Source organism: Cygnus atratus, chromosome 1 (assembly GCF_013377495.2).
Source record: "Cygnus atratus isolate AKBS03 ecotype Queensland, Australia chromosome 1, CAtr_DNAZoo_HiC_assembly, whole genome shotgun sequence".
Lineage (NCBI taxonomy): Eukaryota > Metazoa > Chordata > Aves > Anseriformes > Anatidae > Cygnus > Cygnus atratus.
In genome coordinates, this window is record NC_066362.1 from 131,465,872 (window position 1) to 131,492,769 (window position 26,898).

A 26,898-nucleotide genomic window follows, 5' to 3' on the forward strand; every position below is an offset into this window, starting at 1 on the left:
AAAGAAATGGAAAGAACAAGAAGCTAGGGAACTCAGCCAAAAGCTCACAAAATTTCTCCACTGTGTCTACTTTGGCTGTTCCTGCAAGTATGTGCCACTGTGGCTTTGGCGGACAACACGAGTACACTCTGTAGAATATCCAGTCTTTCTGGCAGCCCGCTTCAATAACAAGGAGGTCTTAAATTGGCTTAAGACACTCATGAAACCTTTTGGAATCCACTGGCATTTTGCAGATAAAATTAGGTATTCACCTTTCATGCAAAGCCTGTTAAAACCAATGGAGGAGAGGAATTAGAATTTCCTCAATTCGCAAGTCAATTGGTATAATGAAAACTTTAAAGATATAAAGGGAGCAGAGCCATGCTCTTGAACTAACCCAAAGAGAAAGACAGCTTTCTGTTTAAAAATTGACAATGGGAGATTTGGGATTAGCTGACGTGCCTGAGCCAGATATTTATGGGATATGAAAGAAATTACTTCATCCCTAAATCCAATTTTCAGATTAGTGTAGCAGAATAAAGCACACAAATCCACTGAATTTCACCAGAAATTAGGCAATTAGATTTTGAAACTTGCCTTCACAAGATGAATCATAACAGGAAAATACTTGACTCTTCTGTTGTATCCAAACTGGAATGTTGTTATCAAAATCCAACCAATGTGTGTTTTATCAATACAAATACAAACTGCACTGCCACATTTCATGTGCTAGTGCTTTTAAAGGCACAACTGAAAACTAATTTTAGTAATTAGACAGCAAGTTTGCAGCAAAACACCTATTCAGTAACTATACTGAAAGAAAGCAACATTCTGAGAGGTAATGTGGAAATAGAAAGCATGGTTGAACAGGAGGCTTTTTCAAGTCTCTGTATGTTTTAAATGACTGAATTGGAAAATAGTATCTTTAAATTCAAAATTATGGTGGGTGTAAAGAAATTTCTTCTTTTGCACCCAAATTAGATAAACGGATGGAAGATGCTTGGATGTTTTAAAGTCAGTCGACATCAGACTGGATTTAAAAAAAAAAAAGTAAAAATCACAGTCAATGCTGGCATTTGTTATTGGAGGGATCATTCTTCATCTATTGAGTAGTTCACTTCCCAAGGCATGAGGCACTGCAGCGACAGTTTGCAATCATTTGCCAATATACTTCACACAGTCATTACACTGAACTCTACAACTTAGAGTTATCAAAGAAAAACAATTTTCTTTTGATTTTTTTTTCTATGAAACGGTCTATTCAGAAAAGCGCTCGAGGGGGACACTTTCCAGTGTGCAAATGCTTTTCATGAAAGGTAGTCTCACTGAAATAGCAACTGAAACTAAAAACGGTATTTATCCAGGCAGCTCAGGGCTGTCTGTTCAAAAAGACCATCCTCCCTCCCGCCTGCTTCTCTGGAGGGTCACACTGACAGATCTGAGAGAAAAAATTTCACGGAAATAAGGTAAAGTTTATTTAAAAATAACGGGGAGGGGGGAAGAGAATAGTAAAGAGCAAGAGCTTCTCTGTTCAGCGTGACTGGTGAGTTAAAAAGTAGAGTTTACATGCCTCTTCCCAGAGACGGGATCAGACCCAGGATAAAGGACGACTTCCCCAGCATTTTGAAGATGTTGGAACCCACAGCTCACAACATCTGAAGATACTCATGGGACAAATTAAATTGCAAATTATCCGACTTCCTTCCAGTGGGAAACTGAAGGGGAAAAAAAGCTCTGTGAATGTCTTAATTTATGCAAAGACCAAACCACTCAGTACTGTTAGAGAGATTTTTGAAGGAGGAAGAAAAAAAATCAGATTATCTTTCACAAGGGATGAAAGATATTTGGGGAGTATAAGCCAACTTTTCCACTATCACTGGGCTCATCTCCCGAATTCCTCAAGATGGGTCATTCAGAAGTCCCAACACTACTTTCTCGCTACAATACCATACAATGTACTTTTAAATAAATAAAAAAAAAGTTTTCTTGTCCCTTTATGGCAGCTATTCTGCTGGTATCTAAAGCTGTATTATCATTTATGACAAAAATACAACCCACCACCCTTGAGTTGGTGGGTTTTTTTCTCCCCTTGATTTCCTTTCAAGGGGAATCAAACCCCTTGGTTCCCTTCAAGGGGAAGGGAAGAGAGATACTTCTTTCCTTTAGTGTCTTTTACAAGTCTTCCCTTAAAACTTGGGAATAAGGCAATTTGCTTGTTGTATTTATTTACTATATGTTTCTACTCTGTTTGACAAGCAAATAGTCATAATATACTGCTTTACAGTTGTGATATAGTGTAGCATTTTAATTTTCTACTTCATAGATTTTAATCCATGGCAGCACATTCCATCACCCACACTGTGCAGTAACAGTAGATATTTCACCAGCCAAGGCAGAACGAGCACAAAGATATTTAGTAGAGACAAAAGCCCTACAGAAATGCCAGCAAGCTAAGAGGAAGGAATGCATGATAAATGAAGAATGCAACCACAGAGATAACTGGTAGGGGCAATGAGCTTTGTGCAGTTCCACTCAAAAGCTGAAAGCTGATTACTTCCGTACAACATACTGGGCAAAATAAGGCTACTATTTTAAAGGAACTAACATGCTTTTGCTAAATAACAGACCATTGTTGGAGCTGCTATCCCAGTACAGCAAAACTACCCTTACAGCAATTACTGTTCTCTATTTGGAAGGTTAGTTACCCAGATTTTCTACACTTAATTAACATCAAAACCCAGATCACTTCTGATGTTCAGAAATACCGCATTCCACGCGTAAACAAATATTCAGCATTTCCAGCTGAGAAGTGTTTCTGCTACTAAAAACAGACACAAAATCAAAACCAAACAAAAAATAACAGAACATATGCAAAAAACCCTCCACTTTATCTTTTCCCTTTACCAACACACAACAGTTTTGAAAAAGACATAGAAAATGTATGTTGGAAAATCTAATTATAAGTATTTAATATAATCTTTACAGCACCGATAGCTCTGCTAAACCAAACAGTATAAAATTAAATCCTATCCTTTCTCCTTCATCAACTGTCACGTACCCTAAATTATCACTCAACTATGAAGTACTAAGGGTTAACCTGTGACTAAACAGTACGCTGATGCCTTTTTGTTTTGCCTTTTTTTGCCCCCAGTTATTTAACTTTTATTTGGTAACTGTCACTAGTATTATCCACAGGCAGCATTTTACAATACAGACTTTCATTCCAGTTACAAATGCTGAAGAAATTTAGCTGTGTATTTCTAACGTGCTTGCACCAATTTTTTTTTTCTAAGCCTGTATTGTGTCCAAATGTGGGCAAACTTTCCAAGAAATACAAAATGGCGAATTGCCTATAAAGCTTCCAATCCGTGCCAAGACATATGACAGCATTACGGTTTCCCTCAAAGAAAAGTCATCATCATATGAAAAAACAGGCAAGAGCACTGGATTTTATTTTTAACCCTTGTTCACAGAGATGTTGAAAACTGGAAAAAGCAGATAAAATTGAAAAGAAAAAAATTAACTTGAAAAAAATAAAAAATAAAAAAACAAGTTTTTCAAAGTCAACTGTAACAGGATCTTCTACATGCCAAACAATTTTAATCAGAAAAAGTTCTACCAACACAAATTAAAATAATTATAAATGGTAATTATAAAATTACTATGTTCAAGCTGTCAGCTATACCTAAACTACTGTCCTGAATATGTGGAAAATAATTTGAAAGCAGTGAGATTGAAGGAGGGCACACTAAACTACACTGGTAGGTAATAATTTTAAAATAATGCTCAATCAGAGCAGATTATTTTCAAAAAGACATGAAAAAAACTGCAAGACTAACTTTACAAAAGAACTAAATAATTACAATAAGCAACTAGATTGAAGGACTTAGTGAAGAATTAATCAACTTCAAGTTAATTTTAAAACATTTTTGTCATAGATATTTTTCAATCTCCAAATTTATTTTTATGTGCTCTTTTGTTCATCTTTATTTATCTCACAGGATTTTTTTCATTCTTTCTTTACACTTCAGCATATTGAACTTAGAACACAGGTATGCAAAGCTCTGAACATATTGACAGAGCCTGGCAGATAAAAACCCAGTGTAAATTTAAAGACTGTTTATATTGAGGTTTGACAAGAAGGGGAAAAAAAGGACGTAAAACAGCTCAGTTAAACTACTGCAATTTTGTGTTTATACAAGTGTAGTATAGGGCTGACGTTTAGTTTTTATCTGTGCAAACAAATATAATAAACTTATGATAAAGTCTCATGTTTACCTAAGCTTTTATTATCTCTGAACTACTCAACAGTAAGCATATTAATCTTCCTAAAGACATTTCAGCTAGGAGGTTGGTTCCAGTTCTACTTTGAAAATTTTGACAAGAGTAAAAACATCAAATTTGTCTTTAATTACCTTTTCTTGGCCTCTTCATATTGCCAGTTCAGTCTTACTTTGTCTACAAGCCTTGTTTTATCATCGAACCCAAACTGTTGCAGAGTTGAAGAGGAAGGATTGGGGAGGAAAGAGAGGGAGACATGAGATTTTTAAAACACTCTCAAAATAAAGGGATAAATTACTGTCCTACTGGCAACTAAAAATTGACAATGTTTTGAGTAATAGCAATCAATATTAATTTTATGCTTTTTAATATAAAACTGGTTTATTGCTAAAAACATGAAAGATAAATGAGCCCTTTCAATAAATTATGATACAGGAAATGAAAGGTTAGCAAACAGTATCACTAAGCTTTTCAACTTTTCAATCCTAAAATTATATAAAGAGTATGCTTTAAGTGAAATATTTTATTACTTAACATAGCTACTTTATGGATAGTTTAATAAGAAATAATTCAGACTACAGTCCCTGTACTGTGACGTGTTACCCAGCACTTAGATCATTAGTGTGATTTAAACACTATTACAAAAACATTACCTGATCCTTGAATCAGTCAGTCGTAGAAAACGCTTTTGTGTTACAACTCCTACCGTATACAGTCTAGTTTCTACAGCAACTTCTCTTCATCTTAGGGCATCAGTAGCTGCCCTCTCCAGGAGTCTGTGTACAGTCTAATAGTTAAAACCTGAGTCCCTACTTAAGTGCTTTGCTGCATATCTAGATTTCCTGCTAGATATCTGCTGCTTTTGCTCTCTTTATCATCACACATGTAAAAATCCACCTCTTCTTTACTCATGTTCCACTACTAATAATTCAGAAAAATAATTAACATCATTATGTAATTTTATTTGCCTTACAAAAAAACACCATACCTGACAAACACAATTTTCAGACTACACTTGGCTCATCTTCAATGACACTCTATGTGTATTGTGAATGGGAAAATGCTGCTATTTTCCTTTAGGTAATTCATTTTGGAATTAATCACATCCACCACCAGTCTGAAAAATGACATGCCAAAGGCACCATCTACCTAGCACACTTAAAGCAAGCCTAGTATTAAATCAGTTTTTAGATGCTTTAAGGAGTAATTTCTTAAAAACACAGATTTCCTCTTGTGTATAGGTTCTCTAGAGACATCCAACTTGGCAACACGTCATCAGTAAAAGAAGATAATAAAACAAAAACAGGGTGATAAAAGCCTGTAATTAAAAGTTACACAGTTGAATAAAAAATTCTAACTGAATGTGTAGTAACATCCAAACAATGGTACTACGAAACTACAAACAGGTTGTCTTCTTGCTCTGTTGTCAATCTCATCCACAGAAGCAAACGTTTTATTGCTTGAGAACAGCTAGGCTGCCATGGTGATAGGGCAGGCCAAAATTTTAGTATTTGGAAAATACTTTTTCATTCACACAGAACTATTTCTGAAGACTGCTAATAAGATTCTCTCATATATCCTATATAAAGGCAATATATAGCCTCGCATAATTCATGAGTACGTATATAACACGTATATAGAGATTATACAAATATATAATATATATATAAAGGAATACTAAGTATGATGAAGTAGATCAGAATTTTTTAGTTTAAGAAAAATACTTCAGGGCTCAAACAAATGCTTCCCTTGTCTTGGAAAAACAAAAGAAAGAGGCCTACCCTATGTCTTTGATACCTATGAACAATGACAATCGTAATAAAAACAAGATTAAAAAAGAAGATAAATACCTCCATCTCTACTACCAGAAAACTAACACCTCACTCTATTGTGCAATCAGGTCTCTACTGCAACTTCAAGCTGGCTAAAGCATTTTCTTCCTTGCTGTGTCATTACAAATGTCGGTAAGGCCAAGAGCTAGTGACACGACCAGAAGGGGTCTGTGGTTGCCTCTGCGTGAGCTGTTACTCAGAGATGAGCCTGCAGTCACCAAAGAGCTCTGCCAGACTGGCTGTGTTCAGGACTTGACTGTACCTGTCGCCAGCCTATGCCCTATCCTGATGCTCGAGCAGCAGAATGACACAGCCCACCATTCACTTGCTCTGAAAATGACAAGCAAATGCAAATCCTTTGCCACCAATATTTCCTTGGATTTTTTGTTCTGCCACGGCAAGCACATCTTGGATTAAAGCAGGAAGTAACAAAGTATCACTACAGTACAAAAGCAGCTTATTTTCTAAAGCAAATGTCTCACGTAGGAATACATACCTCTCCAGTGATGTCAGTCTGAGAACAAGCATCGCAGTGTTGTTGAGGTAAACAGGAATCGCTGAGTGAACTAGAATTGTGCTGGAGATCCTGCAAGGAGTCTGTAATACAACAGCTATTCCTGAATCCATCGGTTAGCTTGGCCAGGCTCTACAAGAGAGGAGATGAAACAAATAAACAAACAAAAGTAACTGATTTTGATAATTCTTTTATTGATTGAAAAAGAAAAATAGGTAGATTGCCTAGCAAGAACCATTTACAGGAACTAAAATTTATCATACTGTCAGCTAATCTGAAGCACCTTTGCTTTGAAATAAATGCTTCCTTTTAAAAGATACACTTAGATCTTTTTTAAAAATCTGATGTTTACAATTTATTTTAGGTCTATGAAGGTTTTAACTTTTGCATGGCTTACAGTTCTTTGAATCTAGCAACTGTCAGCTTCCAGGTTCGTTGACAGGAAAAACAAATGGGATTCACCTGCCCTTTTGCCATCTTCTGCCCAGGTTACATTCCTTAGCCACTACTGCCATCACATCCAACTTGATGAATACCTTGTATTGACTGTGTTTTTACGACAGCTGATTTCACCCCGGTGCTCCCTTACTCAAGGTTCACATAGTCAGAGATATTTTACACTTTGGGTTAAGCAAGCGACATCTCTGAAATGTCTAGACAATGACACAAACTGTGAGGGTAAAGCAGAGATCTCAAACAGTCTTTAAGGCAAAAGGGGAATAAGACAATCACACAAAATAACAAGAGCTTGTTTGGCTGTCAGAGCTTTGTTGACAGGCTCTTAGAATTCCTTTAATAAAAAGATATACTTGTTAATGCCACTTATTTTCTGATTGTGCATTCTCTGTTTTTCAAAAGTTACCGATAATGTACTGTTAATGGCAAAACCACTATTCAGGCTGTCATTTATGACTAAGAACCTATACATTTTGCATCGAAAGAACAATAAAAAATGCATAAAAATAAATCTATTCTGCCCCTCCCCCCACTATAGGGGAAGGAAACAAAGAAATTATATTAAAAATTCCTCAGAATTTTGAAAAACTGTATCTGTTCATAGATGATAAAGCTGTCTGACTGTAAAAATGCCCAGGAAAAAAAAAAATCAAAACTGTTTAATCCATTGTCCAAACTACAGAATCAGAGACTAAGCAGAGGCACTGCAATGCAACACGCTGGCCCTCTGGAATCCCAGTGTCTCTGACAACTGATGATCTGCAACGAGCCCCAGTTATGGTGCATATCCAATTACCAGGATGGTTCTCAGTCTTCAAAGAGCAGTTTAAAAAGGATACCCTGGATAACACAGCAACGTTTCCTTTTCCTACAACGAATCCAACTGACGGAGTCAGGAAGATTAGCCTGTGTAACAGCAACTGGCTGCTGCTCACAGGAGCTGCAAGACCACCTTGAAGACAAAGGCATCTGATCTGAGAGCCCAGGAAGCATCCTTAGGAATTGCATCACGCCTGAAACTAGACAGCAAAAGCAGCTTTTTCTGGTGGCTTCCATTCCCCATTCATATTCCATCCCTTCGTTCTCTTTATATACTAGTCCCTCCCTCATGCCTACCTCCACTAGAGAGGAAAAAGAGGGAAAATACCCATCCTGGTAGATGAAGAAGGAAGGGATGGGCTCCCTAGGCACAGGAGTGAGGGGACTACGCTCCTCCCTGATGACCCCTGAACTCACACGGTGCCTTCTTCCTACTGGGGAACAAGGAGAGCAGCAGGTACGTGATACGCATCAGGCAGCGTGTATCGCTCCTTCTTCAGTCTTGATCGACCAGTGCTACAGAGTCTGAGCAGGGCTGGGAGTTTGTGCTCAGCACTGGCTGGGACTGAGGGGAGTGCAGAGTGATACCAGACACGCTGGTGGTGGGACAAGGCTACAACTACTTGCCTCCAGAAGCTCAACTTGTCTTGGGCTCCCAAAAGAAGCCAATTCTTCTGCTACCTCCCAACTGAACTGTGCTACCTTAGCTTGAAGGACAAATAAAACAGTTTGTTCTCCATCCTGAGAAACCAAAATTCAGTTTTGAGCTCTGCTGCTGAGAAATCCCTAGCCAGTGTCCGTTTCTCTTGGAAGACTTGCTGCAAGACAAACTGCTCTACAAAGCAGAAGGAAGAAAATCAGTGTCTGCCATTTTAAGACAACTGAAAATTGGCGTCCCATCCAACGTCCCTCTTCAAAACTCACTGGCAATCCCCCATTCCTGGCAACCTCCTTCTGTATAAGAGGATCAAGATGGATCCCTAACAGATTTATAAGATGGAAATAATCATTACAAATTGTAGCTACACAAACATCAAACGTCGAAGATATCCTTTTCCCAGTAAAGCAAAGCCAACCTCATGAACACTGGGGATTCAGAAAGCCTGAAGTTTCTCCCAAACAACGCATGTCCCCTCTGGCACCTTTGGCTAACTTGCATTATGTTACAGACGTATTTATCATGTTACCAGCACCACAGGTCCTGATTCCAGAACTTAAATCTAAGTTTTTGCCCACGTTTCAGCTACTTCATGCACTACTGCTGCGCTCCGATCCCTACCAGCCTCTCCCTGGCAGGTAGTGAAAGACTGCCTGGATGCTGGCCAGGTTTCCTATCTGGGCATTTGCTGAACCCTGGATACTACTCAAAAATGAGGCAGGTGGCAACCACCCTAACTTACATCTAACCTACATGCACAGGTGACTGTGCTCTAGGGTAAGCATAGAAGTCCTTTGAGTCCTTCTAGTTGGAAGAGTGAAATCACACCCTCCAGCAATCATAACACAGAGAATTACAAACTGCATTAGCAGTCTTTTAGGATAGAAACAATTTACATCAACTGCTAGATCAGCCCCAGCTATATGGGAGAACCTCTCTTTCACCCAGGGTTTAAGGATTGTTTATGGCAATCCTGGAGAAACTGCTAGACCAGCCTAGCATATGGATGTGGAGTTGCAGGCACACCGAAGCCTACCCAAAAAGAGAGAAATGGGCACTGTCATTTCATCATTGATCTCCTGCTACTTCATTTGGGAGCTCTCTGCCACAAAAGTTCAGTGCAGTTCCTATCTAAACTGTTTAGCCTATTTAAATGGTAAAGAAGGAAAAAAAATAATTAAAAAAAAAAAGCGAGCTCCAAGGCTTCCAAGGAGAGAATATTTTTAAAGGATATGCACATGCTAGAACAGAAACTAAAGCACAAAGGGTACTGGGGAGAGGGACAAGATACACACACACATATTTGGGAACTTAAGCACGTACCTTGCTTACTCCATCTTATATAAAAAGTTTGTCTACTTTTTTGGAGCTATGAGACTGCACATTTGACGTTATTTGTAACCACAGCACCCAGTTTAAATCTGACCACCTTCTCCTTCCCTTGTCAGCCTTCTCTCCCACACAACTCAATCCAATTATCATATTTCTACGACAGCTACAATTTTCCAAGCACCTACACAAGACTGAGTCACTTCTGCTATGTTTAGTTCTGTTGCTTACACTGGCCAGATTTAAATTAAGAAGTAGTATGAAATTTTCTATTTCCTTTCTCTGAAATAAATTCCCATCTGTTTACACAATACTTCCAAATCCTCTATAAACAGTTTTCAAAACAGAAAGTTTTCCGTACGAAAGCTTGTCTTAACCAACAATAGCTTTTAAAGGTAGCACTTTTAAGGACAAATCAATTTAAATATCTATAGGGCAAAGAAAAGAACAAATTCTCAACTCATTACAAAGATATTTAAAACAGACTTTCACTTGTTTAACTAAGCTAAACAAATCCATAACAATTATCTTCAAATAATAATAAATAAAAAGGCAAAGCACCATGAAATTTGGTAACAACAAAACATCAATGAAATAACATTTTTTTATTTTGTCAAGACAAAGAAAAAATATCAGGTAGAAAGCTGGGGATTCTAGGCAGAGCATAATAAGTTGGTAGACATAGACAACTTTGACAACTGTTGATCTTGTAGACTGACATTTGATGCCTTGTTACAATTGCAATAGAACATGCAGAACTGGTAGGCGTGTGTGAAAATTATTTTATAGACTCTCCTGGACTACTTGCCTATTACTGTCTGCTATCACAACAGATTGGCGTTTGCTGTGATAAAAAAAAATGGTATCTCCTACACTACTAGTTCCTATATGTCACATAGGCTCACGAATAAAGATCACAACACTCTTCTTTTTTGGTTATGTCTTGTGTGACCTCTACATTTTGGTGTTGCCGCGTTGCCCAGTCTATGACGCTAAGCTTGATCCTACGACCTCCACCTCTTCCAATACTATAGTTAAAGACACTGCAACAGCACTTAAAGTTTGTCTAAAAGCTATGATTTTCAAGGCATCTCAATGTTTACTGCTGGATATAGTGCCACTGAGGACTGAAAATCTATGGGGAAAAAGAAAAAAAAAACAGTATTGGGAGAGCCAAAACAAGGCCAGTAGTTAAGTAGCTCCAGGATCTCACACAGAAGTCTTTAAATTATCAGTTAATTTCTTAAAATGTGCGTCACAGCATCCATGAAGAACTGCCTTTCTAATCATTTCTTGCTAGCTAGGCACGTGAAAGACTTGAGAATCACTTTAAAACCTGGCCAACACAAAATACCGAATATGTTCAAAGCTGCCAAGGCAGAAACTTAAGCGACTTAAGCGTTCTGTCTACTTGAACAAGGATTTGTGGTCCATCAGCTGACCTTTGGGTAATGCTTTGGAGACTGAATAATTGTATAACTATGGAAATTCATTATATGCAGATTACAAGCTACCTACAGAATTTAACAACAAAAAATTACCAGCAAAACACTACTGCAGAGAAATATGAAAAAAAAACAACACCTTGAATAGCAATAATAATTTAGTGCAGTCCCAAAGACTTAGGTAATGAAAATGTTGTATTTTTTCCATAAAGCAGTTTCAAGACTAGGTGAATAGAATGGTTCTTGCCATCCTTCTGTATCCAGAGCATATTTCAACAAGTATACACCAAAGTTCCAGCAGTAGCAAAGGATCATGTCTCTTAAGTCAAGCTCCTGTCACATACATAATGCAGACACAGCAGGTGAGAACTCAGCAGGATGCGGAATCCATTCAAAAGCTGGATCACTACCTGGGCATGCATCTCCCCTTAATCCTTATGCTTGGATTTTAAAAAATTATTTAGAGCTTGCAGGAGGGTGTATGTATACATTATATTTGATCACATGCTTTGAGGATTTTGTGAGGACTCTTGAAATTAATCTGTGTCTTGATGTCCTACTTGTATAGAAGGAGCGATTGGGGCAAAAAAGGGAGAACTGCCAAACTGTAGTATAGTAACACAGATCCAATTTTGTAAGATGCTTATAAAAGGAAAAACATGATAAAAGAGCTGATAAACATTTTAGCACATGAATTTGCAGTCTTCATTCATTATGCAGAACACAAAGGGACATTAAACAAAATGAAAAAACAATACAGTTAAACATATTTTGTTTGGTTGTGCTTGTTTGTTTGTTTTTTTAAATGCAGGATAACTATTCCATAGGAGTGTTTGATATAGTTAGCAGCAATGGGAAGCTATATTAAATAAAAACATCAATCCAAATGTAAGGACAGTACTTTATCTAAGACGAAAAATGTGAAATTGTCACATGAAGTCTCATGTTCACAGTATAGACAACGACTACCTCTTATGAAATGTCTGCTATAGGCAATTATCAAACAGAAAAATCGGATTATCCCCCTCCCCCTTGCTTATTTAAACCTGGTAACCCCATTGCAATCAGAAACAAGAAAATGAAGAAAGGTTGTACATTTTAGCAGCTATTTGTTCAGTAGAATATCTATATGTATATTTACCTGCATAAGGTCCTGCCTCTCTTTTTCACCTGTGCATATAGCTTTCTTTATGGTTCGAAGCTCGCTCATTATAGCCTGTGCTTCATCCAGTCTATAATTTGTATGAGCACTTGACATCTTCCGATCAATCCTGTTGAAAAGATAAAGACAGGTTCAGGAATTTTCACATAATTAGAGAGACCATAGATGTTTTAAGACTTCTTGTTTATTCATGTACCATTTGATTTCCAGGAATAAAATGACACTCTACAGGGAATCAGAACACCGTGCTAGTTCAGCATCCAGTACATTCTAAAGGTAAAACAATGCAACTGTCTACTCCTGTTCTGCAGAACCAATAAATTCCCCATCTTTAATGTCCCCTACTAGAGTTTACTTACAAAAGCAACGCCTGTGGGTTACTTTATGCAACAAAAGTAAAATCAATCTAAAATTAACCTATACAAGACATAACTTATAACCGATATAAGACATTAGCAGCCTAGCCATCACATTTCTGATGCATCACTACACATTGCAACATCTCTTCCAGGACATTGTCTGACCTTGTTTTAGAAGTTTCTAATGAAGACATTCTGTTTGTTGGTTACTGTTTTTTGGTGGGATTTTTTTGGTGTTTTTCAAAGAAATTTTAAATTCTGAAAACTGTATTGTAAATACTTTCTTGCCATCACTTGCATCTTTGAGTATCTTTCCTAGACAACATCATCTTCCTGCACTGGGGTACAGGAAGGTACACAGGGACCATCACAGAAGATTTCAAATGCAATGTGAACCACCCATAGTTTTTCCTTCGGATTCCGTAGAACACCAAAATGATACCACAAGTGCAAGTGCCTTCATAACTTAAACTATACAAAAATTTTGTTACTCTCCTCACTCAGTATGTTCTGACAGGGAAATAAAAATCACTAAAATTCTACTCACAGCCACTTGTGTTAAAATTAAAATACTAAAATTATAATAAAAAAAACAAAAGGCTCGAACGAAACTCCTGTGGTTTTATTGTGCAGCTTACAACTTTCAGGAGGAAGTGCAGATTGGGTTTCTACAGTTTGGGTTTGTTTGTTTTCTTCTGACAACTCCTGATTTTGTCAAAATGCAAAGTAAGTCTGAACCTCAGCTTTCCGCTTAAGCACAATTCTCCTCATGTTGCATACAAAAGTATGTAAGCATTTATGATTTGTTCCAAAAACCAGAAAGAATTTAAAGTTTGGATAAAAGCTTTGTTTTATTTTGTTTTTCAGATGGTTACTTGACTCTTCACTCATTTCCAGTTAAAATCCTGAAAAGATTAGATAAAACAACCAATCCAATTCACTAAAAGTTTTATGAAAATGATAATGTGGTTTTATCTGACGGTTAGATTAATTTTAAGAACATAGATTCCACCCAAATATTAGACCAGAAAATGCCTCCTACACAACCGTTCATTATACTGTTTGCCAGGTACAAGGTGGTATTACAGGAAAAGGAAATTATTTAATTTCAACCAGATTTTTGTCCAGCTAGCCACAAATTCATGTTCCTGGACGTCACTTTGGAGCCCAACTTATGAACTGGTATTTGTTTAAGTAAAGAATCAGAAAATATTCTACTGCCAGAAATATCTGAGCTTAAATCACTATTGCTGTCAATCCAAACTGGCTTAAGTATCTTACAAAACTACTGCTTATTCATTGTCTGTTAGTTTTTAATTCCTTTCCTAAATCTCTAGTTTTGAAAGCCACCAAGTTGACAGGAATCTTCCATTTATTAATGGAAAACAGCATGATGCAAAAACAGATAGGCCCTTTATATGAACAGGAAGAACATTCAAGTAATACTCAACCCATGACTGAAATATACATTTTCTGAGGAAGATGTTTCCAGGATATGTAGGCTATTAACACACTCGCAATAGCTTTGGTCCTACATGGCAGTCTCTGCATTCCTCTATTTTCTACCACATCTTTCAAATACTTAAGACTCCCCCCCAAAGCATAGGTCTGTAGTTAAAACTTAATTTTAAAGCTTTTGTCAGGTCTCATATCCTCTAAACTAGTCTGTAGCTATAAACTGTTTAGTCAGCCCTAATTCCCCAACTCTCCTCACTCCTCTGAGCGTTCCCTCTGCTCTCACAGCCAACTGGCCGGGTTTTCATTTCCTTTGCTGCTAAACGCCTTCTTCCTCCAAAATTCCTGCCGACACGCAACAGGGTCACTAAAACCACAGGAGAGAAGGAGCTGCTCCTCATTCCCAGTCCCAGCCAGGTCAGGTGAAGGGATTCGTTCCAGGTAAGGCTCATTTTTAACCCCCTAGCCCTGGGCTTGGACAGGACCGGCTGTGCCTCAGGGCAAAGACACCCCTGAGGACCAAGGAGCAGGGAAGGCTGTCATGCAGGGTGGGGTCTCGTCAGGCTTGAAATGCTGAACTCCAGAAAGCCTGCAGTGGGCAAAGGCAGACCGTAACGTTCAAAGGCTTATGACAACACTACCAAATTTGGATGAAACTGGTGAAGATATAGACCTAACAAAATGCTGCACACTACAAAATTTGAAATTCTGACTGTATTGGAGCTGCAGAGCTATTAAAAACCCACAATCCCCTCTCACCCCCACAAAATTCATTTTTTCCTCTACTTTTTTTTTTTTTTTTTTTTTTTTTTTTAACTTCTCAGAGATGGCTAGGCCATTTTACCAAAATTAAAAAGAAAAGATGACAACCTAGTCCAAGGCAGATACTGTACACGGAAAATTTCAATGCAAAAGATTTGCATTTAACCAAGGGCATCAGAATCTGAGAGCACCACAAAGTAGTGGAAACACTGAGCACCCTACCCACCCCCACCGAAACATGGGTCTCTTCTCCAAGGGCTGGGCCCAGCAGCAGCCAAACACGGGACCGTGCAGGTCCTGGTACCTGCTCCCACGCTATTCCGTCCAGAGGTTCAAAGCAAGCGTTCGGCCAGATGTAAACCCTAAAGTGTGACAACTCCCAATATTGTTCTTGGCATGTACTTAAAATAAAATGAAGAACATAGCTTTTAAAACAGCTGAACAGGATGCATGCCAGTCTCAGTTTGGCAGTTACTTGAAGATTTGACCTAGCACAAGAAGGAACAAAAATTAGGCAGACCAAAAATTTAGAAAAGGTAACAAAAGAGGGAAATGTCTGAAATGCAAGAATCTTAAAAAAAAATCTTTTAATTTAGAGAAGGAACAGCGAATTGCTTTTCAGACAATGCACTTGTTTTGTGGATATGCAAGCAGCAAAACACTTCAGCTTCAGTACTTGACTGGAGTGACTCTTTTCCCCAGACAAGTAAGAGAGCTGGGGGAGTGAAGGCCCAGGGACAACCCAGAGCACAGTCAGATTTTTGGCATGGACCAACCACCGACACAGTCTGCCTCTCCGCTGCCTACGCAAGGAGGCCAGAAGAGCTTCTCTCTTCAGTTGTTAGACAGCATGAGTACTCTCCAAATTGGCTCACTTCCTAGTAGAAGCAAAATATTCAAAAGAAAGCACGTACCTTACCAGAAAGGCAACTGATAAATTACTTCAAAAAAAAGTCCAGAAATCACTGCAGAGAGCAGAATTCAGCAGGGCACAAACACCAAGAGAAATTCACAGCAATACGGGCTAACACCTGGCCAAATGCTATCATCGGCTGCAGCAAACAAGGACTGCCACCCTGTACACCCACAGAGAGTGACTGCAGCAATAAGTAGCGCTGAAGCACTGAGTTGTCATGCCTGAACATTTAAACCAGCTGATTAGAGTTACCACTGACCGATCAGATGCACAAAGCTCACTTTAAAACGATTCCTCTCTTGAGAGTCTCTCCTGTACCCCCATCCTGGAATACAGGCAACTTAGCTTGGGCTAAAATCGAAGGAACATTTACATTCATAATCATTTGCAGACTTTACTTTTCAAAAAGTTGCACTACTTTGCTGGACAATCTTAAATTAATTATATTTATTAAAACAATCTTCAATTTCAATTGGCCTTCAAATACTTTCATCTCCCTCATCAAGTGGTTTGTCCTTTTATAAAAAGCTGAACCTACGCCCTTAAAACAACCCAGTAACCATGTGGAGGAAAATAAAGTAGAACAGGCAAGGCAATTCTTACTGAAATAAAGAAAATACGATTAAGAATCTTAAGATGATTTTTTTTGTTCTGTTACTGCTTAATTATGCTACTATCCTGAAACACTGACCATACTTAGAATATTTGCTGTTTCGATATACAGAAGGCTTTGCTTTACAAATTTGCAGTTAATATCATATACTAACAACTCCCCTGCAACTAAGTGTAAGTGTTTTTTGTAGTCACTATATTTATGCCAGCGAATGATTATATTATATCTTCCAATAAAAGATTTTGGTCAAACGTTTTTTTCTCTGAAGCTTTTAAAATGCATTATAAAACAAAAGAACCTTGTAAGATTAGAAAACATGAAATGCATAGGCTATTCCCTGTCCTTTAAATTTAAAATCTGAGCACCTCCCTTTATATATAGTTTTATTAACAAAATACCATGTTTGGTTAATTCAGTCTAAGCTGGAAAATCAGGAACCTAATTGCTCTAGGATCTCCGGAGCTTTGCCAGGATTCCTGAAGCGAAAGTGCGTGCCCATGCTTTGTAGCATCAACACAGTAAATCCACAGCTTCAAACTATTTCCACAGATAGTGTACTTCTGCTGCAAAATGCATTAGACATGCAATGGTTCCAACATTTTCATGAAGCGCCTGCATTAGGCAGCTCGTTCACATGCATGCTGAAACGGCAGAAATGGCCAAGATTTCTAAATATACGGCCAAACGTCCAAAGCAAACCCAAGAGTTGTTCAACATACAGCCTAGGCTCTGAGCTTGTTGAACAGATCTGGAAGTCACAGCAACGTGTGTTTACCTGCCATCTTTTCCATGGCCTGGCAACCTCTCTCCCTATCACACTGGGCTTCCCGTGTTATGTGCTACGTGTGTAGGTGACTAAGCAGCGCACAGATGGAAGTCACTCAGTTCCCATCTGATGGCCTGCAGGAAGAGTGGCAGGGAGAGGGTTACCACAACAGTTCGCAACCTTTGCCACCGGTAAGTGTGAGGGAAACAGAGCGCAGGCTGTCTGATGGTCCCGGGAGCAGTGGCAAACTGCCCTGAGCTACCTCTCCTGCAAGGGAGGAGACAAGGGGTCACATCTACATGCAGTCATTCTGCACACATGCAACAAAACCCCGGGTCTCACAGAGCATCAGATCTACTGCACATGCACACACCAGCATGCAGAACTGGAAGGTCTGACTATCAATGTAAAAGGAAGAAGAGTCATTCAGCCTTCCTCCCAGGAGAAATACGTTGCCCAGACAGAAAGCCTAGCTACTGCTCGCAGAAAGACTACTCCTCTGCACGGTGTTTCTCACTGTGCTCTGGACAGAGGTATCTTTGGATATGTCCAGAGAACATTTTATAAATCTGATTCCACCTGAACAAAATTTTCCAGCAGAGCTATAAGACAGTGCCTATAAAATTGTTTTGCATGTGAATCTATAAAATCACCTTTCAAACTAGTTTTGTCCAATCCTTCTTCCATCATTTCACACTGTTCTCAACCTGCAGCACTATCATAGCAGAAACTCTGAAGCAAAGCAATTAGAAGGTTTCAAATATTTTTTTGGCAATAGTTTTCTAAGCAAGTCATTCCAAGATGAATAAAGGAAAGGAAAAAATACCATCCTCCCACAAAACCTTAACTTACTCTTGCAGAGTTTCCACTCCTTTTTCCTTATATTGCAGCTCCTGCTTCATCTGTGCCAATTCTCGTTTTAGCCTAGAAAGCTGAATATATCAAAATAATTTAAAGTAACAGTATGTAACAGAAACTTACATTATAAAAAATAACTGTGTCCAATGCAAAATTTTAAGTTTTCTTTTTTTTTTTTTTTTTAAAATGGGAGTGATAATCTAAGGGTTTTTATTGTTGCAGTTTTCTTTAAAATTTGCACAAAAGTAACAGACCTTCTGAAATATAATACAACCCAATCAAACTGTGGTCACAACGTTCAGAGCACCAATTTCCTCATCTGTTCTGATGGTCTTCTACCTCCAATAGATTATGCCAACAGCTAACAAGTTTCAGTCCTAATTTTTCTCCTTCCCTTGCAGCAAACAGATACCTCTTAGCAGTTTAGTCAAAAAACAAAACAAAACAAAAAAAAAACACCAAAACACATTCAATGTGTTGAATAAAATCACTGGCAGCAAAATTGGTCTCTCTTCCAGAAATGGCAGCCTGATTTCCTATGGTTATTTTCATATTGTCCTGCCTTCTGCCCCCTCCAGCTAGTGTGCATAAATGAAAAGTAAAAGAGAAGCACTGTCTCAAGAACCATCCACAAACACTTTACACTGCACATTTTATACTGTTTATTCTATTACCTGAAGCAATCATGAAAACAAATGCACGCATTCAGTGGAACAGATTGTCCTACGCACATGGGATATCATTTTATTTTAAGATGCAGAAACAGAGGGAAATAGTCATAAGTGAAGATCTTGTTTGTTTTCTTTAAATGTTATTTAAACAAATAAGGCTTATTTTCTTGTTTAGAATATGCTGACATGTAGACTATATAAAACAAGCAAACACTAGTCAGCATGTAGTAAACATATACAGATAGAATAAATGCCTTTGAAGGGTGGTGAACGGGATTTATTTTCAGAGGCGCTCATGTGGAAAGTGGTCACTACAACAAAAATGGAACACTATACTGCAAAGATAAGTATTTTTTTATTGTTTTTTTTTTTAAGCCATGTGCCTGGCATGCTAAATTCCATTTTACTGATTAATAGAGAGAAATGTACCATTCAGAAAACATGTTCTAAAGCTTAATGTTATAATTGCTTTTTTTTTTTTTTTTTTAAACAGTTGACTCCTGTATCAATTTGCTTTAAACAGACACACAGAGTTCAACTGTTTGCAGCATGGGAGAAATTTGAGAAGTCAACTATTCTTTCTTCAGACAAAACAGTACCAAAAGTATGGTTCTAGTCATTTTTATTCATTTTATTAAAAATAAAACATTTTAATCACAGAACCACCTATCACTACAAAAAGGTTTGCACTTCCTCCCCACCCCATCCCCAAAGAGCTCTGGTCAAAAATTAGCTAAAACATTTCTATTTGTCCAGCATGTCTACTGAATTGTTAACAGACTTCCAAACAAATAGCTAAATCATCTTCAATGACATCCATGGAACCCCACTGAAAATGGGTAAATGGGAAAATATGAAGACAGTGGGTTTGAACTGCACTCAATCAAGGAAGAATTTGGCTGCAGAGCATTTACTACTTGCAGCAGTTTGCACAGAGAAAGTAATTTCTGAAAGCCTGGCTGAGTTTGTCTCTGACATCCATGACAAAATCTTGACGCCTGTAACATGGAAAAAGCACTACTTTACAAGTCACTGAAATGCAATAAATACAGACTTATTTTAATGGAACAATAAGTCAGAGTAGAAAAGCATTTTTTATACTTTTTTCCAAAAACGCATGCAACATCCAGTGTAAATATTAAGCGAAAGCAAAAGCAGGTAGTCCCCCCTCCCTTCCCCATGCCTAATTCATATTTTTACAAAATTAAAAAAAGGTTACTCACTCTGTCACGACGGCTGGCTATTTCTGCTTTAATCTGATACGGGTCATACTTGGTATTAGTTGAAAATCCAGAGAATGCTAAACAGATGGAAAACAGCATTTTATATATTTTTTCTTAACATATTTGTTAAGATGTAGCAGTGTTTACTAGACCACTGCATTCATTCCTTGCACTACAAGTCACTAGTTTTTAAAATAAACCTCTCTGCTAAAGTGCAACGGAAGAATTATCTTTGGCCTGCCTGATTTTTTTGTCCTGAACAGAAAATAAATAAATAGTTTATAGCAGCATTGTAAGTTGCTTAAAAGCCAGTAACTTCCATTAAAAGATGGTAGCATTTACCGATGCAAACGATTTGTGTAACATTAACAATTGTTAATTGTTTTCTTGGTACATTGTCACACCATTACGATAGGGACTAAGGTCACAAAACTACTGTCAGAACAAAATGCCATCAGTGAAAGAGAGACGTAGCCTCCTAAAGCAATGGTGTGGGGGACAGACATGCAGCTCCACCTCTGGCAGGCGAGCTCTTCATACAGCAACATATCTATAGAGCCAGGCAACAATTTCAAGCCGTGACATTACCAGCTAAAGCTTAGACAGATGAAATAAAGGTCCTGGAGAACAGGCTGGACAAGACTAACTGTGATTTACTGAGTGAGCCATTCATAGCTGCACTGGCCCACTGAAAAATGCCCGGTATGCGAGTGGATCGGGTTGTGCTGTTAGACCTACCATCCTTTTGTAGAGCTGAAGGCTGCTGCTTTGAAACCCATATCCATGTCTGCGTTTCACTGAGCCTTTCCACTCTCAAAAGAATACTGCAACGCCAAGGTCATGTCAAGCGTGCAGAAACTTGCCAAAATGAGTAGTCATGCCTGGACTAATTCTTTAAATCCAGGATTTTCTATGGATTATTTTTAATTTTTTTTTTTTAACAGTGCTGATCGCAACTGAGTCACAAAACTGCTGCATGGGCACCTCCCTGCCAACCCACGACCGCTGAGCTCACACTGCCTCCCACTCATGAGCACACTGTACTGAGGCAACAGCAGCATCCACAAGCAAAGAGAAGGAAAACAATTTGTGTACTTTTACTTTTTTAATGCAACAGATTGAAACAAGTGATGGTGAAGGCAGGAACGTTCACGATATGAGTGCCCACCTTTTGGCTATCTAATTAGAAGTCAAAGATTTCTGCACAATAAATGGAGAAGCAAGCACCCCAGAGTGCCGGGGAGTGGCTGAATTAAGAAAAACAAATGTAGAAGCCTTGGGGAATCTCAAGTAGACAGCATGAATAATCCCCACAGGGATTAAAATAAATAAATAAATAAATAAATAATGATTGCGGTCAAAAAAAAATCATGATGCGCTGAATCATCAGTCCACCCATTTTCCCCAAACAGATGCATATGACCTCAAAGCAATATAAAATAAAGTAATGCATCTGTAGAAGATTAAAATATCTTTTCACTTTAAAACAAGTGAAAGGTTTTATTTAAATGATTCTTACAGTATCTTGTTATCGATTCCACAGATACAGGTAAAAAAAAACTACCAGAAGACTGAGAAGCATAAAAGTCAATTAACACAACATTTGCACCCGTGCTACCGATAACTACCAGTTTAGTCATTTTCAGTCAATCTTGTTGATGTTTCAAATTGTTTTCCCTAAGAGCTATAAAAATATGAAAAAAATGTTCATTTTTCTAGTATATTACCTTCTTCAACAGCATTTTCTTCCTGTATACTCACCCAAAATAAAGCAACAAAATATCCCACTGAACTATTGTGAATTGCTAAAAAACAAAAAACCCAAGCTTCTAGAACAGTATTGCAATAAATTTAGATTTAATAATCTGAAATACTGATATCACAATCTTTTTAGCCCACTCCAAGTCTTTTAATAATAAGTTCTTTGAATTACATTTTCTTTTTTAATGAAAAATGTCTTAAAAAGAAAAAAATATTTTCTTAATAATTCTTGAGAAACTTCCATATAAAAGGGAGAAATACGACCAGTCATACCTGTCATGTCAGAAACTAAATCATAGAAATACGTATATTTAAAACTAAATAAACTGATGAGATAATTCCGTTCGACAGTAAAAGAACTCTTGATAAAGACTGGTCAAGACCATCTGGGACACCTCAGGCCTAAAAAACATCTTTTACTTAGTTTTAATGCGTACAAATTAATTATCTGGGATTAATAAATACCATTGTATCAAAATCTAAACACTTGTATCCAGATGCCAGCAAATGCTGCAGTTGAACAATGGCTGTACACACAGCCACTGAAAAGCCACCCGTGCAGTGAGATTCCAGTAGGTTTCCACATGGCTGGTGGGTGTATCTATCTGATACGCTTCCCCTTTGAACTAGACTGTTTTGACTCCTCTAAGATGCCTTTTCTGTTGCACTAGCCATCAGCGATGACAGCAGTACAACTTCAGATTTCAGAAAAAGTGCTCCATCTACTACTACAAGCTGCCTCAGACATCTGAAGAACAAGAAGAGCAAGACATCAAGGTTCTGCCACCTACTGCTAGCATTAGGGTCAGAGCCTGGCATCCAAGACCCAGGTGCACTAAAGAAATGCCATTTCCTACTTTTATCAGACTGCTCTCCTAGTGCACCAAGCTGTTCTAACTCGTCACATCAGAGGTACTCTTGACCACAATGCTTTGTTCTGAACTCTTTATAAAGTTGATAAGCTGACCACAGATCTCCAGAAGACTTCCCCTAAGCTGAACGTCTCCCCAGTCTCCAGAGAAGAATAACTATGAATTTAGGAGTTCAAGTAGGTGGCTGGCCCAGCAATGTTCATTCTTTTGTTGCCTTTCATGAAGCTTTCAGTATAGCTGGCTCCAAGATGGCTAGAGATGCTGGCTGGAGTATGTCCCTGCTTGACGTTAAAAAGGCATATTCCAACAGGCCTAACAGGAAACCAAAGTCCTTGAATAGCAAAGTCAAAGGACTGTGCCTCGTTTCTGCTTTCAGAGTTTTCATTCAGAACAGAACATGGTGGTGAAAACACTTTGCACACTTTCTTACCCCACATGTTGCATTATGTATTCACAATAAATCAAGAAAAGGCTAGTCAACTCACAGCTAGCATAAGAACGGTTGTCGTCCTCACACATTTTGTGCAATTGTTGATATTCTTCTTGAGCTAGTTCAAAACGCTGCTGCTTTATTTGGTAAATCTCTTTCTTGGCATTAAGTGCCTCCTGGGCAACTATTAAATATTCCTTTAGCATGCGTTCTTGCTCCCTTCTCCATTGCTCCCTTGGGTCCTCAATTTGCGTGAGCTCTAAGGAAAAAAGAATAAAAAACTTGTAAGACACTATCCCACAAAGTACAAATTATTTTGTTAAGGTTTGTTCTACATGTCTACATCACAGCTTATGAGTAACATGCTCAAAAATCTGGACATAGTGTTGCTAAACAACCAGTGTGCCTAACACTACAGTGCTCAAAATCACTCCAGCCTGGACAAGAGGAAGGAAGGATGCAGAGTGGAAGAGTAAGAAAAGCCCTTTGAAATGTAAAAGGCATTTAAATTTGATTCTTTTCTTTACGAAAGAGAGCATACCCAAAGAAAACAGTATTTTTACTGTAACCTTCCATTGTAGCCAACTTGAAAAATCTGAGGACTACCTCAAAACTTAGAACCACATTGGGAAGCAGAAGTTATCTCAATGCTTAACCTGTAACCCTAAAGACAGTTGGGACAACTTCACAGTATTACAAATAACTTCACAGGTTCAACATCCTGAAAGGGTTATTGACTACACCTGCCTAGTCAAGAACAAAGTTATTCAACAGAAAAGTTTGTATTTTAATCCCAAATCCAGAAAAACATTTACATTGGTGATTTTTTTTTTTTTTTACTCTCTTAAGTAACAGCACTTTCACACTTTCCAGAGTTCAGAACTCTTTGTATTTGGACACAAATTAAAAATAGGATTCCAGTACAAAATTTGTCCCCATATATGCTTATTTTCAAAGCTACTACTTGACAGCAATCTCTTCAGAGTTCCAGAAACATCTGTAATACACATACAATAAAATTCTAAAAATGTTATTAGTTCTCTTGCTTTTGTCTTTGTGGTGATGTTCAAGCTAGCAAACATGTTTTACGTGAGGATGTCCATGTAAAGTCTCACGTTTAAGTGTTAATTCCTGATGACTGAAGCCCTACTGGCAAGAAGTTGCTGCAGATGCACTGTCAGTATTCAAAGCAGTGGCAGAACCTGCGGCACAATCGGGAGGCAAGCACCTAGTCATTTTTTCCAAACTTTGTTTCTGACGAGAGATGAAAGCCAGTTATGTTTAATATTAATCTTGCATACATAATTCAGAATGTTGGTGCTTCTGATGAAATAAGAAATTATAAAAGATTGACCTCAACAAATTAAGATCTCTAATGGTGTCATGGTCATGCTATCAGCTCTACCATTTGAGAACTTTTTGAAAAGTAGATTAAAAAAAAAAAACACAAAGCTAGTTTATGAAGGGTACTTCCAACAAATTTCTGTATTATGTTCCCAATAACCTTTTCTCTCAACAGCCGTCACTTTTCTCTCCCCACAACTCCTCACATTGCAACAGTATGAAGATCGTGCCTACAGCTGTGTGATTTCTCCAGTGTATTCCCCACATCCCAGTGACCCTCTGTTCCCAGCAGCACCTCCAGTCTTATGTCCCTAAACTACCTCTGCAGCCCAGGGCAGGATATGTCGTGACTTGTTCCAGTCCCCATAAATGTTTACGTGCCCAGTCTCTGCATGCAGGGCAAGCAGAAAAAAACTGCTGAGTTCACATTGCAGCCCATCCTTTACAGAGGGCACGATAATTGGCAACACGATCGCATCCATCACTGTTCCTCAAGTTTGTGCAAATGTAATACTCCTAAAACTGCTAAACCTCTATGGAAACTATGCAGAAATTAATAAACATTTGTGACACAGAAAAGCTGTATCATAGTAAGCAGCTCTTTTGGAATAGAAAATTAATAGTTCTAATTTCAACAAACAGCCAAGGCTGAAACATTATGTTTCTGAGGTTCTGTACTACAGGGTGCTGCATCACTTTTCAAATTATTTCAGAAGCCTTCTCAAAAGCTAGCAGCGTTCTTCTGGGACAGAAAACTTCTCTGGTACAGAAGTGACATTCTCTTCTGTTTTATGTGTACAGAGGCTTCACTTTGCCCTGGATTTCTACATAAGTTTGCCATGTAACAACAGAAACTAAAGCTAAGTTGGATGATAAAATTCACTTCCTTTGTTTCTTTGCACACAATTAAAAATAAAAAACAAAAAACAACTATAGTAATTCAAGTACAGCCCGAGACAAACGCAAAGAATATATTATTCCCCCACTGGGGAATGCCCAACTGGTTAAAGGAGACTTCAAAGGCTCCCAAGACTCTGAGGAGGAGGGAAAGGAATTCTGCGGCTGGCAGCCACCACAGTTTTTTAAGCAATGGTTGGACAAGAGCCAAGAGTAGCTTAGTAAGGGTGTCAACAAAGTACTGCATTTACAGAACAAGATGGAGATCACGATTGGAAGTACCATTGAGATTTACAGAAGATTCCTCTGTTCAATATAAATGGAAAGTTATTGCCTGGAAGTCTTTTTATTACTTTCTGGGTAAACAAATACAGCAAGAGGCTTGGAAAAATTAGACGCAGTTTTTGTTTAAAAGGGGCAAGGGCAAAAAGCTGAGAGGATGCACAAAGCATGACAGTTCCCTGATAATTATAACTTTAAAAAGAATCTCTTTGAATCATTCCTTGCATTTTCTCACGGGATTTCTTGAAACCAAAGCACTGGTAACTGTTTTGTCAATTAACACAGCTCCAGTGCTGTATAAAGCATTTAAACCTGATCAGTCACTAAAGGCAGCCTGAGAAGGTCTGAAGAAACAACTTTGCTTTCACTGGGAAGTTGCTATTTCAAGTATTTTAGACAGAATTCAGAACACAATGCAAGGGACTCATTTCGGAAAGACGTTTCTTCCATTCCTCTACCACCTCTGCCACTTGCCTGACACCGTCCCGTGATGCACGTGATAGCCCAGTCATTAGTTCTCACTCCTACAAAGGAAGTTAATGCCATCCTGATTGGTACCTTTGATGTCCACAGTTCAAAATTGGACCGAGTATCCCAGTAACGTTTGAATAATGATTATCCAGCTAGAATATCAACTCTGTCTTCCCTCTGAATATAAATCTTGCTTGTATATGCAAGCACTGTATTAGCCTAAGGGTGACAAACCCATTTTGCTGTGACGGCTGAATTACCACTTAGGATAATATCTGTGGGCTGCAAGTAATTAGTTATCATGAAAGAGACAAATTTTGCAACCTTGTTAATTGCAGAATGATTCCTTTCACTCAGCTCAGCACTGGCCCTATGAAGTCTCTATCCCTCTGTTCATAAACTACTTTTATTTAATTCCTAATACGCTTAGCTTTATGTTCCCAGACCCATTTATATTAATCTTCTCTTTCTGTGCCTTCCCATCGATCATTTGGGAATTTAATTTCTCTCTGCAAAGACTCTCTCTGACAGTTTTTTCTCTGAATTGCACAGAAAAAAAATGCAAGCCAGATCTGACATGCCTACAATGATTAATATCCTTACTCTAAGTTCAAACTTGATGTCTGTGGTAAAACAGCTAATAACAAAGTCTGAAAAACAAAAGGGAGTGATTTCCTTTGCATGCAATGGTGATTGTTATTCCTATCAAAGGTGCCTATTGGTAGGATGCTTTATTAGCTCTT

The 26,898-nt window shown here is 38.1% G+C and overlaps 1 protein-coding gene across 1 annotated transcript in view; it reads right to left on the minus strand.

The window, feature by feature from the left end:
- The window catches only part of WWC3 (WWC family member 3), a 104,739-nt gene that overhangs the window by 34,025 nt on the left and 43,816 nt on the right, over window positions 1-26,898 (minus strand). The window contains 6 exon segments of the mRNA XM_035542231.2: window positions 4,395-4,468; window positions 6,589-6,738; window positions 12,455-12,584; window positions 18,199-18,278; window positions 20,099-20,175; window positions 23,217-23,420. Coding sequence (XP_035398124.2) covers window positions 4,395-4,468; window positions 6,589-6,738; window positions 12,455-12,584; window positions 18,199-18,278; window positions 20,099-20,175; window positions 23,217-23,420 — 715 coding nt within the window.